General features: G+C 46.8%; 1 protein-coding gene across 1 annotated transcript in view; it reads right to left on the minus strand.

Annotated features, from left to right (window-relative positions):
• Positions 1-13,652, minus strand: part of LOC144941094 (3',5'-cyclic-AMP phosphodiesterase 4C-like) — a 294,498-nt gene that overhangs the window by 101,118 nt on the left and 179,728 nt on the right. The window contains exons 4-5 of the mRNA XM_078867573.1: positions 12,128-12,198; positions 10,336-10,382 (exon numbers count right to left, since the gene is read on the minus strand). Of these exons, the coding sequence (XP_078723699.1) occupies positions 10,336-10,382; positions 12,128-12,198 (118 nt within the window). The remainder of the gene's footprint in view (positions 1-10,335; positions 10,383-12,127; positions 12,199-13,652) is intronic.

The raw sequence follows: 13,652 nt of genomic DNA on the forward strand, positions 1-13,652 counted from the left end.
GATTTTGTACGTTTGCCCACTGACAAAGAAATGATCAGTCTATAATTTTAATGGTAGGTTTATTTGAACAGTGAAAGACAGAATAACAACAACAAAATCCAGAAAAACGCATGTCAAAAATGTTATACATTGATTTGCAATTGAATGAGGGAAATAAGTATTTGACCCCCTCTCAATCAGAAAGATTTCTGGCTCCCAGGTGTCTTTTATACAGGTAACGAGCTGAGATTAGGAGCACACTCTTAAAGGGAGTGCTCCTAATCTCAGCTTTGTTACCTGCATAAAAGACACCTGTTCACAGATGCAATCAATCAGATTCCAAACTCTCCACCATGGCCAAGACCAAAGAGCTCTCCAAGGATGTCAGGGACAAGATTGTAGACCTACACAAGGCTGGAATGGGCTACAAGACCATCGCCAAGCACCTTGGTGAGAAGGTGACAACAGTTGGTGCGATTATTCATTAAAATGCAAATCAATTTATAACATTTTTGACATGCGTTTTTCTGGATTTTGTTGTTGTTAGCCTGTCTCTCACTGTTCAAGTCGTAACTGGCTGTGATGTTTCCATCCTACCTGCCGATGATAGCAGTTATTTCCGTTGTGGTGGTTCGCTTACATTGGCATGCTAATCTCTCACAATACAATGGCCACCTCCACCGCTGCAACGTCGTGGAGGTAGCTCAAATCTCCGATCTACATTTACATGCAAATTCCATCTCGAGCCCCACCCACTTACCCTTGGGCTAAACCCATCTCAAACCTATATAACATCCTGTTTCAGCAGCTCTCTGGCTATATATTCTTTTTTTCACCTGATGACGATTGCTTGTGTTGCGAATGAAACGTCGTGATATTTGTATTATTTTTCTATCTACGCGGCTTTACCGAAAGACCCAAAAAATAATATCAATTCCCTTCATTTATCCAGGGAAAGTATCAAATGAGTCTCAAGATTCGTTTTCAGGAGGGTCCTGCATTGCGACGTTTTGGCCAGAGAAAGTGCCACGCTTACGAGCGGGCAGCACTATGAGCCCGCACACATATACAGTCAAGAATCGATTTGTTATGCTGTCAGCTCCTGGCTATTTTGCAGTAAATATTTCACAACAATGCGCGACACTGCGTTGGCAGTGGTGCACAAAGCGCAATTAACAAAAACTCAACACATTCCTCGGTAGCGCCGTCCTAAAGCAGCAAAAAACAAAAAGACCCAAGCCTATTACACAGTAAGCATATATACGTTTTCCTCTTGAGAGCAACTCTATCGACGGACGTGTTGAGTTTCGGAAAATATTCAAAGACGCTTCGATCATTACACGGGCAATTTAACAGCTCCCATGCTGATCTAGCACCCGTACTGTTTTTATCACCCGACGAAACCTCTTTGCTTTTTAATGCCGCCTAAAGCGGCGTATGACACCGAGGCGAGTGTGTGCGGTGTGGGGTTTTCTCTACGTCAGTTGACTCGAACGAGGTGAAGATTCATAACAAGTGACGTGAACGCAATGACCTGAGGTGCAATGAGTGTACACGCCGCCGGCTCGCGGGCTTTAGCTGCCCCCTGTAAGCGCGAGCTGCCCACTTAATTGCACAGAGCTGCAAGTATTTTGCCGGCACCTCGCACATTTTTTTCTTCTTCTGAGAATCCGAAACTTGGCTGACGGTTTAGTCGGTGGGGGAGATATATGTGTATTATAAAAAAAAACACAAGACAAACCAAACGTGGCGTCAGCTGGCTCGTAATTTCCTTGAGAAAATTTTCTAAATTTTTTTTTAGTTGTTTCAGGAAATAAGTTAATAAAGAGTTATGATTGTTGACCACAGGGCTGTTTTGTCAGACTGAGTGCAGGGATTTTAAGAAATGTTCTCTGTTACTCGCACTCACGGCCTCTTCCGTTTTATGTCGCCCTGCCAAACCACTCCCAAATTCCCAAAGTAAAAAAATAAATATAAACAGAGCTGTCATTCCAAATTACTGTGAATGTGAATTGGAATGCATTCCACTCTACGTTAATATTACATTTTTTTCCGCGCAAAATTTCTGTTAGTTTTTTCATTCGACTTCAGCGAATAGTTTTTGCACAACCGCCAACTACGGTAAACTTAACGCCTGCTGACAAATTCCAATAAACACGAATAAATTTTACTGACCACAAGTGAATTAACGTTTCGCAAACAAAACATATGAAAGCAAAATCATATTTAGAAATTGCAGGCAGTTTTTGAACCCGTTCAAGTTATTTTATTTGCTCCAGTATTTAGTTACGATTAGCTAATATGAATGCTGAAATTAAAGCCTTTGCGTAATCATCATTAAGCTCACATAATCCCACTTGCCATCTGTTGCCATGTGACATGAACTTGCGCTCGGGCCCGAGGAATTTTAATCAGTTGGAATTACGCAGCAGCGAGGGTAAATGTAAGCCGGGCTTACACGCCTTGCTCGTGGCAAACCGAGCACAATCTTAGGGGCCAAAGAATCTCCCGGGGACCCTGGATTCATGAAAAAGTCCAGCTGTGCACCAAAATACCGCATCGGCTGTGATTTAATGAAGGTGTCACCTCACCGCGGACAACCCGTGCCAAGATTATGATGAGAAGAATAATGAGGAGACGGGTGAGCCGGCTTAATGGCATGATTGGCTATGTACGGTGCGAAAGAATTTCAACATACATACATAGCATCATGGTATAATTACTTGATTACTCACTTAGAATGACACATCGCAATCATCGCTCCCGACTGGTAGACTATTGCTCACTTTCCAGGCCCGTGCTGAGTCACCTTGTGTCCACAGGGGGAGCTGGCACTGGAGGTGCCCATTCAAAATGTTTTGAAATGATAACGTGTGCCCATTTCTAAACTAAAAACGAAATTTTTTTTCTTTTACCAGGTAAGGCCCACTGAGCTATATATCTCTTTATCAGAAGTGATCTGGCCAGAAATGATAGCTCAACGAAGTGGCTGAGCATGTGAAAATGTATAGCAGCCAAATACTCTAAAACGCATGTTGACTCTAAATGTGGAGAGAAAAATCGGAGGACCCGGAGAAAAATCCACACGGCCACGGGCAGAGAGAGACACGCAAACTCCAAATATACAGCAGGCGTCAGGTTCAGGATCAAACCCACAACCTCCTGTATACCAGGCGAGGTAGTCAACATCCTGTACCAATACGTCGTTGACACAACGTGAACGTCTGACGTTTTCACTCCGCACGTTTTGAGCTTCTTCAGGAACAGCAGCAGCATGGCAGACATCGTCCGAAATCATCTACGCTGCTTCGCTCTCGGACGCATTTTCGGGATGCACTGAGTGTTCTTCGGCACGCTATCCGACGTTTCGCGCCGTGCGATTAGGGGGCTTCTTCAGGAAACTCCTTTTCCAGGGAACCCACCACGATCAAGCGCAGCAAAACGTTCAGACATCAAGCCGAACATAAAGCTGAACAAGACACGACAGAGAGACGGGCACCACAAGCGCGAACACCAACGCAAGTCGCGCCCCCGTTTAACCCTATTAATTACATAACTTAGCCGCTGTGGTCACCATATCACGCGCTTTCAGACGCGCTTCTGCGGTCGTCTGGAACGCTCTTCCTCTCCGACTTTAGGAAGCCGCTGGAGCTACGCAATTTTAAATCATCCAGATTGAAAACTACTTTTTTGTTTGTTTAGAACCGCTTTTTGCGTTTTGTTTGTTGTCCTTCCCCCGCAGCTCCGATTAGCACGTTTGGCTACATGCGGTTGCGAAAGAACTTCAACATGCACATACACAATACAGGAGCAGAGGGCTCCAAAACCATTCGTGGATGCGTGTCCCAATCGATTCACCGCACAGTCTTTTGCAGCGAAACGCATTCCTCTCCGTTCCCCCCCTTCTCTGCACTAAAAATAAAATATATATACACGACCACGATCATTGTTTCGAGCCTCCGCTAATGACAGTTCCCACTCCGCCACCGCGGGTGGGGGGGGGGCGGGGGTGCGGGGAGGGCTGGTGGCGTGGCAACTTGAAGAGGAACCCATGCCGCTTGAGAATCCACTTGTGTGTGGAGGCCTCCGAAGAGGGCACGCGAGGTCTGCCGCGATATGTTTGCTTCTTCGAGTCACAGGAATGACCTCGTCAGAACCCAAGTGGCACAGCTGTGTTAGGCTTGGCCACCGCGGCATTTAAATGAAGAGTTTCAAACATACAGGGACTCCTCTGCTTATGAACGAGCTATGTTCCAGAGGTCTGTTCGTAAGTCGATTTGTTCGTAAGCCCATCTCTACTCCTGGGGATTCCAAACACGTTGGTACGGTATGTACACTAAACACGGGGAATGGCTTTAAAAGTTGTATAATCTCCTGTAGATGTGGATGCCACTGGTTGTTCACGTTCTGCAGACGTAAATGGCACCACCGCCATCTTTTGCTCGGCGGTTGAACTTACGACTATTATTTGGTTCTTTCGGTTAAGTCACGTCTAAAGATAAAATAATAAATTAAATTAAATAATAGAATACGACGTTTCGATTGCAACACAAGCAATCATCATCAGGTATAATGAAATAGCGACATAAAATCTAACCAGAAAACTATAGACAGACATATTAGCAGACAGATATCACCAAGATACATAGCGGGAGCAACACAGGTAACAGAGAGGGGTGATCGTCTCTGTGGGGTGGCCTTAAATAGACAGAGGGGGGGGCGGAGGCAGAGAGAAGGAAGGGGGGTTAGAGAAAAAATTAGCATATCAATGAGTGGTCAACAGACGTGGTGCTGCACGGCAAGTAAGCCTGAAAATCAGGAGGACACACTAAAATTAAATAACCTAGTAAAATATCGAAATGTAATGTAATACAACACAGAGGGTCGGTCAACACACAATTAACGCATAGCCTGGTTGATTACGTATTTTAAAGATTGCTAAGTTAGAATTTAAGTGTGAACAATCTAAAGAGAGGACACAGGCAGAGAAAACAAGTCGCCAGAGAGAGAGAAAAAAAGATAAGCTTAAAACTTCCCCGTAGAAGTGGTTCAATCTTAATTTTAGAACTTTCGTGACTGCAGGAATTATTGTTTGGTTCTTTCGGTTAAGTCACGTCTAAAGATTTAATTTAATTTATTATTTTATCTTTAGACGTGACTTAACCGAAAGAACCAAATAATAATTCCTGCAGTCACGAAAGTTCTAAAATTAAGATTGAACTTACGACTCTCGGCCCGAACAGGCAACTGGACATATGGTCAGGTTTGTTCGTATCTCTGAAAGTTCGTAAGTCGAATGGTCATAAGTAGAGGAGTCCCTGCATGTATATAAAAATCTGAAGTATGTAGGTACGTGGTGGGAGGGGGGGGGCGGTAGGGGAGGAATATTTGACCATACTTCACCACGCCGGTATTGTTTTTGGAAGTGCAGCATTGGTGAAGGTGAGGAGCATGCGACGTGGCGGCACGTGGTGCAGTACAACATATCCTGCCGAACTGCCTTCTGGTGCCCAGCACCACTGCGTAGCACCGCAGCAGCCTATAGCAACCTGCTGTGCATTGTGGTCGAATACAGTACAGTATTATCAAGCACCACCATCCGGGCTCAACCCTGATTAGCTTCTGAGGTTCGACAAGCTTCTCACAGTCTGGGCAGAGGCAACGACGACGATCATCATCATAATAATAGTTCAATTTGTAACGCGCGCAAATTTGCAGACGTAGTGGCCGCAACTCAGAGGCGCGGAGCCAAGCTCAGAGTCGCTCGAAAGCATGATTATAGAGGTGAGTTTTTAAGTGTCTCTTGAAGGAGGCGATTGAGGTGATGCTGCGAATGTGCAGAGGGATATCGTTCCAGACTGTTGGGGCTGCCACCGAGAAACGGTGCATAGACATGACCATCCTGGATCTTGGTATCAATATGCCCATGTATTTCTTTCTATCCGTTCCCAATGACTTTCCGATTGTGCCGCTTGGCGTCGCTACGTCGTGAGAAGCAAGGTGAAATTCCCCTCTTCGGAGCTCCTGCAGGTAGGAGGCCAACAAAACCACCACCACCTTGTGTCGGAGAATGGCCAATAAAGACGGCGCCACAGAACCACTTCTGAGCCGCACTTGGCGGTACAGCGTCTACATCGCCTATCAAGCAGACCCATTTCACCCAGGGTTGGTTGGGGAGCATGGCCCCACAGTGGAACACAGTCAACCCCCCCCCTTCACCCAATTTGACAACTGTACCAAGTGTCCCTACCTCCTTGATCACTCCGTTTAAGGTTTAATTGGTCACTTAAAAAAATATTTCCACATCCGGCACACAACATCCGGTATGCCTCTCGGTATGGCTTTGTGTGCGTGTACTCATCATGTGTGGGGTTGCCACTGCGGCTTGCACGTGGTTACCGTGTGCGCGAAGAAGGAGCTTGCAATGTTCGTGATTAGCTGCAAGCATGGGCCATTGTGTGTGTGTGTGGCGCCACTGTGTGGCGGTCAGGGTTACCATTTGCCCCGGGGGTTTCCCAGGATTTGTCCTTTTGTTTAAGGTGGCTGTCCTGGGGAGTGTGTTAGTCTTTCCGGCACATTGAAACTCCCAGTTTTTTCTCAGTTGCATAATAACAATATAATAATACAGCACTCATACAGCACTCCCCATGCATGTGATTGCGAGATATTCTTCTTCCCATCATCTGTGCTGGTTTATTTTGTATCAGAGAGGCATCAACCCTAGTCATATGCCTACTCCAGGCTACCAGCGACCAGGAAAATATGAAAGTGAAAATAATTGCCCTGCTGCCTCCATCACATAGCACCATGGACACTCAGTTCCCTCACACCCAGCTACTCCATGCAATGCCCAGCTGCCAAATCTCAACTATGGGCCAGCTGCAAATGTTGCCCATCATTTGGCAATCAAACCAAAAAAGACGTGTCATTCTGGAATAAGCTGTGACAGATTTATGCGCGAACAAGCTAAGGGCGTCAAACTGTCTGCGCACGAGAAGCCCGTTCAATCACGGGTGGCTGCCCGGATTTGAACCTGGGATTTTCTAGCCACACGCTTAGCACTCTGACGAGATAGTGTCTGTCCCCTGAGCCACCGACATGTGACGAGATAGAATAACACAAACAGTGATTCCCTTCTTTACCCGGAAATGCCTCGCTGAGTCCAAAAACATTTCAGGAGTCTTCAAACGTCCTTAGGCCCAGTGGTTCAAAGATTATTTCTCTATTTGTATAAGCATGCCATTTACATTCACTGCCTTTGGTTAAATTTCGATTTAAAGCTTTCGTGACCGCAGGGATTCATCCTCTTGGTTCTTTCGGTAAAGTCACGTAGAAGGGAAATAATAAAAATAAAACATAATAAATAATTCTCACGACGTTTCGGCCACAACGCAAGCAGCCGTCCTCAGGTGAAGAACAGGTCTGTCGGAAAGACTTTACCGAAAGAACCAAGAAGATGCCTTTGGTTAGTTACATGAAAAAGTGAGCCTAAATACCTCAAGAATGTATGGAAATTATGAAAAATGTACAGCCCTTTGTGAATCCAATGATGAAGGCCTCGACCACGCCGCATCGGCCTTGAGAGTTGTGTGACCATACCTCACCACGGAGGTCAATGCGGGTTGGTGAAGTTGGGAGACACGGGACTGTTTCAGATATCACTCGCCACTGATGTTAGGCATGGCTTGGCAATCGATCGATCTCGGGGTCGGCCCGGATTTGCGATGCGGTGCGTTAACCGCTGCGTCACAACTCCACAGGGATCGAATTGTGCTCGTTTACCACGGGACAAAACGTACGAAAGTTGAGCTGTCTTTAAATTCATCTCTGAAAAGTAATGGTTTGTGAAAAGTGGGGTTTTTTTTTTTTGACGCTGTCGGTGGAAAGAGCATATCACTGAAGTGAGATGTACGCACAGCAGGCTGCCCCTCAACATCTCACCAAAGTCAATTTGTTTGAAGCCTTTCGCAGCTTGCCCTCTGCTGGCCTGTCCTGCTACCACACTCTACCGCCAAAACCGAATTCCACACCACATCGAAACGAAACTATTAAATCCTTTATATTAAGTTCGCTTGCTTGCTTGCTTGCGTGCTTGCTTGCTTACGACCGTGCAAATCTTTCGGTCGTTTTTTAACCCACTTCCCGTGATCCAATCGAGCTGACATTTTGCACACCGACTCGTTGTGCGTGACAATTTACTTTCGTGAATTTTTTTTCCAAAAATTTTCTACATTTTAGGATTTTTTTTTATATTTAATTACCAATTGTTTAATGGTGGCAGGCAATCATCTGACCCATAGGTGGCAGCCATCTCAAGCCAGAGGACGAGAGGACTCTAGCCGCCACGCATATAAAGGATTTATAGTGAAAAACTTTGTTTTTTTACGGGTTAATTTTTTTATTTTACAAGGTAAGGCCCACTGAGCTATGTAGCTCTTTTTTAGAAGCGAACTGGCTATCACAAACGATATGTCGACGGCGTGGCTTATCATCTGGAAATTTCGAGCAGCCAAACACTCTGAAGGCGTGATGTTTATAAATGTGGAGGGGAAAAAGGACCCGGAGAAAAATACACACGACCACGGGGAGAGAGACACGCAAACTCCAAATACACAGACACCCAGTTAACATCTCGCCACCATAATGGAACAAGGATTGTAAATATACCACTGCACTTAAAGTTTAGAAAATTTAGTTTCTACTCATGCCGGTCTGTAGACTTTCATCTCAATGTGTAAGATAACTCATTGAAAACCAGGCACCAATGTCATTTTTTTTCTGTAAGCCTGCTCAGTGGCTATAAGTGAGTGAGGATTTGACTCGACAACTTAAACGCATGCTTTTCAGCACCTCCCCACACGTACACAAACAAACCCTGAAAGAGAACTATTCGATTTTGGTTGTTGCTATTTTCTTTAATGTGGCATCAATATTGAAATTGGTGGGGAGCGGTGGTGTAGCGGTTAGCGTTACGCTGCGCTACGAACCCGGCGACCCGAGTTCGATTCCCGCTCACGGCCAACACCAGTGACGATTATATGAACCGGTCTTGGGCCTCCCATAGGTTGACTCAGCCTTAAATGAGTACCCGGTGCGGTGTGTAAACATCGCCACTGGGGAAACAAAAGCGGCCGGGCGTGGTGCTGGCCACCCACCCCCTCGTGTGCCGTTCCGGCCTTCATAGGTGCTCGCTAACAGCACTTGCACCAACAGTGTGTTCAGGGTATACGGGGGATTTTTGTCTTTATCTTTTATGTATGTTGTGGGAGGAGGCTCTCGAAAAATGCTACTGGGCAATTGGAGGCAATCACACTCCAACAACAGTGGAGGGCAGAGGAGTGACTCTCACAACAATGAGAGCAGCGTGATGGGCAGATAAAATAAGAAAAGTTGACAGTGGGGAGCACAGGTGATGCTGCTGCCAGTCATCTCAGTCAAACCATGGCGCCTGGGTCAATCCCGTGACCTCCTGTCAGCGAAGCCTTCGACACTTCACGTGACGGCCTCGAGGTGCACCAAGCCTGGCACGACGCAGCAGCTTTGTCACGGCCACTTAGTGGCGTCCGGCGGTTGTTGTCGTTGTGACGAGCGGTGGCAGTGTTTTACAGCGCCGCACTATGAAGCCAGAAACAACTGCGTGCAATTCATAACCATGGACCCCACCAGCGGAAAGTGGTATGTGAACCTGTCGAAGCACTCCCCTAGGTCGACTCAGCCTTAAATAAGCACCGGGTGGCATGCATACAATAACCATCCAGGTCTTAAGAGGCGCTCGCTTACAGAACTGGCTCCAACGGCCTGTGAAAGGCTATGCACAATGGGGTTTTTAGTTTTGCGTGCATGTGCGTGTGCGTGTGTGTGCATGTGTGTGTGTGTGTTTACAACGACGAGCGGAGCGCCGGGTGGCTAAAGCACAGCAAGTTGGTACAGTAGGGGGCACAGGTAGTGCATCAGCCAGTCATCTCGGTCATCTCGGTCAGTTGACCCGTGGCACCTGGGTCTGCCCCGTGACCTCCTGGCAGCGGGTGTTCGACACTTCACGTGGCCTCAAGATGCACTTGGCCTGGCACAAGCGTCGTGGTGACGTCACCCCCACTTAGTGGCGAATGGCGGTTGTTGTTGTTGTGTGCTTGCGTGTGTGTGTGTGCGTGTGTGCGCGTGTGCGTGTGTGTGTGTGCGTGTGTGTGCGCGTGCGTGTGTGTGTGTGTGTGCGCGCGTGTGCGTGTGTGCGCGTGTGCACGTGTGCGTGTGTGCGTGTGTGCGCGTGTGTGTGCGTGTGTGTGTGCGCGTGTGCACGTGTGCGTGTGTGCGTGTGTGTGCGTGTGCGTGCGTCTGTGCGCGAGCTTGTTTGCTAACCTGTAAGCTGTGCTCTGGTGATGCTTTGGTTGTTCACTTGCAATCTTCTGTGCACAGAGCAATGGAACAAGATGCATAAAGAGGAGAGGTCAATTGCGTGTACAAACAGTCAAGGAAGCACACACCCTTGATGTACAGTGATGCTACACAGAATGCAAAAAAAAATTAGCACGTGGACAAATACATTTGGAGATTATTGATATGGATATACTATCATGTTGTCGATATGCTTATTATTGCCGTGCCAGTAAATATGGAGTGTTGGGCCAAGTTGGCCCAATGTTGGGCGAAGGTTGGCATGCTTACTGGGATACTACACTTTGCTGTGAGACTACATTTACATTTTATGAAATATGCACGCAATATCGAGATCGCGCAGAGGTTGACGCATTCGTTTTCGTAATTCGAGTAAAATCACACCGTTTTTCAGTGCACAAATTGGGTGCATACTCCAATCATTATATTGGAGAAATATATCATGGATTTGAATGCAATATTTTCTGTTACTTGCAACAAGGCATCGACGTGTACCTTTAAAAGCAGTGTGATATAGCCACGGATACCCCCACCTATTGCTAACGGGTGATTGAATCCTGTGAGAGTGATGGCTTCGTGTCTTAAAAAAGAGTTGAAATATTTAAGAAGTGTATTGCGATTAGTGGGAGATACATAGAGGCACCGAAATAACTTGCTGTTCTCACTACAACGTCTCCCATTCACAGTATATCAGTGGGCTAAATTGGCCGACAGCTCATCAACCCTCTGTGCTCGCTAAAATCACGACCACTTCGTGGGGAAGTAGACCGTGCTTGTCCTATGGAGGAAACTCGCCCCCTGCCACAGGAACGTGGAGATGTAAATGGGAAATGAGCACCGTCTAAATACGAATTTGAGAGATAAACCACTTTGGACTTCATTGATAAATGCATCAGCCTGTAAATCCGCATGCCTTGTCATACCCACGATCTGACCACGGGTGGCAGCAAAGGCAAACCGATCTGAAGGCAAACGTGTCGGAAAGAGGTGGGAAGCCGAGCCAAACGCGGATATTCCTCGTTATTGTCAACGTCATCCACAGATACACTTAAACACTACGGTATCAATAATGTTGATTTTTTTTCCTTCCCATCTATAGCCGTACTGGATCAACAACATTGGCGATGCAAGTAACACGTTCCAAATAACACGTCAGAGTATTGACAAAGAGATCATATACGTTTCCATCGTACGTTTTACATTTGATCAAAATATAAGCGTGACATATTTTGTTTCAAGCGGGGGTATGAATGGGTCCATCAAAGTCGACTGGCAGGGTCCCCTACGGTGGGGCATAAAGCGTGAATATTCGCACCTCTCCCAAGACGTCTGGCCATCAAGGCAATGTTGGCCAAAATATTATCTACGATGGATTCTACAGAGCTTCCTCGACCAAGCGCTGGGGCTAGTCATCACAGGGCTGCAGCTTCACCCTTTAACCTCATTTAGTAACATCATTCCCTCGACACTGCTGATGAACCCCATTGGAGCGTTGGCCAAATGTGATAACCAATACGACCCGATTTCGTAACTCTGGGTTTCACAAATCTTTCCCCATCTTTGCCAATAATCGGATGCATGCTACTCGCAAATCCCTTTGCGTCTGAACAGAGAGGATTAGCAAAGGTGCACAGGGTGGAACCGGAACCTCTAGAACCTCAGCCATGCCTCACACTCGCGTTCCCTCCCGTGGGCGAGAATTGTGCATTTCATCAAGGACGTTTGAGAGTGGAGAAGACGAAAACAAGAAGCTCACTTGTTTGGCAGTCCCTGGACATTCGTCAGCACGGAGAAGTTGGTCCGGATGCTGCGCAGGCTCGCAAGCACCTGTTGGGCAGGAAGAGATCAGTGCCCGCAGTTCGCAACCACAGCAGCTGGGCAAGCGGCACGCGCCGCTCATCGGCGCGCGCCCCGTGCGGTGATGCCACCAGTGGTTGTGTCGGTAAAGTCACGTAGGTAAAAAAATTTAAATTAATAAAAGTAAAATAAAAATAAAATAAAAATCACGACGTTTCGGAGGCAACACAAGCTTCCGTCTTCAGGTGGAACCGTCAGACGGAAGCTTGTGTTGCCTCCGAAACGTCGTGATTTTAATTTTATTTTAATTTTATTAATTTACATTTTTTTACCTACGTGACTTTACCGAAAAAACCTAAGAATATGAATCCTTGCAGTCACGAAAGCTTCAAATCTAGAACGTTGTGTCGGCTCGCCACATCCACTCTCGCCGCCGTATGACACTGCGGCGGTGGTGGCGCAGCGGTTCGCTCGCTGCGCTACGAAACCCGGTGACCCGAGTTCGATTCCCGCGGACACCGGTGATGATTATCTGAACAACTCATGGGCCTCCCCCTAGGTCGACTCAGCCTCAATAAAATACCTGGTTGTGGTGCGTAAACATCGCCACTAGAGAGATAAACGTGGCTGGGAGTGGTGCTGGCCACCCACCCACCACCTCGTGTGCCGTGCAGGCCTTCAAAGGTGCTCGCGAACAGCACTTAAGGTTACACGGGGGATCCTTGTATTGTCTTTGGTCATGTGCAAAAAAAAGTGTGTGAATAGTGTTTAGGGTTACCAGATGTCCTGAAGGGCAGTACTTACATTTCATTTCCCCGTCCTCAATAAACTAATAAGGACGCACAAGTGTCTGTCATGCCAAATCACGTAACATAGGTGATGTCACATGTGCCAGATAATATCTATTGCCCCCTGTCCTGGTTTTACCAGAATCATCTTCTTTTTGAGGCAGCTGTCCTGGGAAATGTGTAAGTCTTCCCAGGACACTCAAGATCCCGTGTTATGTCTGTTGCATATAAATACACCACTGAAGACAATGCATTTACGTGTCGCTCTCCCCTCATCTGGCATTGTGAGAACATCCTCTGATAATGCCCCTGTTCTTTTGTGGTGGTGATGTCTGATGGTGCACACTTAAAAACCATCTGCAACTTAATTCTGAAAAAAATGATTATCCATGGCATAGCGTGGCTGACATGGACCCTGGTGCAATGAATGCAAAGGGGCCTTTTTGTAAAATGTTCAATCTTGGGTCCTTGAGAGTCCACAGTCCTCGACCTCCCTCATGGCTGGCTTGAGGGAATTTTCTCAGCAGTTGCCCTTGAACTGGCCTCAGGAGTGTGACCTCAGTCCCAGGACCTGGCTTAAGAGGCCTTTAGCACCAGAGGATCTGGTCTCGAATGGCCTCTACCTACTAGGCTTTGGGCCTTGACCTCGACTTTGGCCTCGTGGTTCCTGGCCTTGAATCCGAGAATGCCAATTTC

Source organism: Lampetra fluviatilis, chromosome 24, assembly GCF_964198595.1.
Source record: "Lampetra fluviatilis chromosome 24, kcLamFluv1.1, whole genome shotgun sequence".
In the NCBI taxonomy this organism is placed as follows: Eukaryota; Metazoa; Chordata; class Hyperoartia; order Petromyzontiformes; family Petromyzontidae; genus Lampetra; species Lampetra fluviatilis.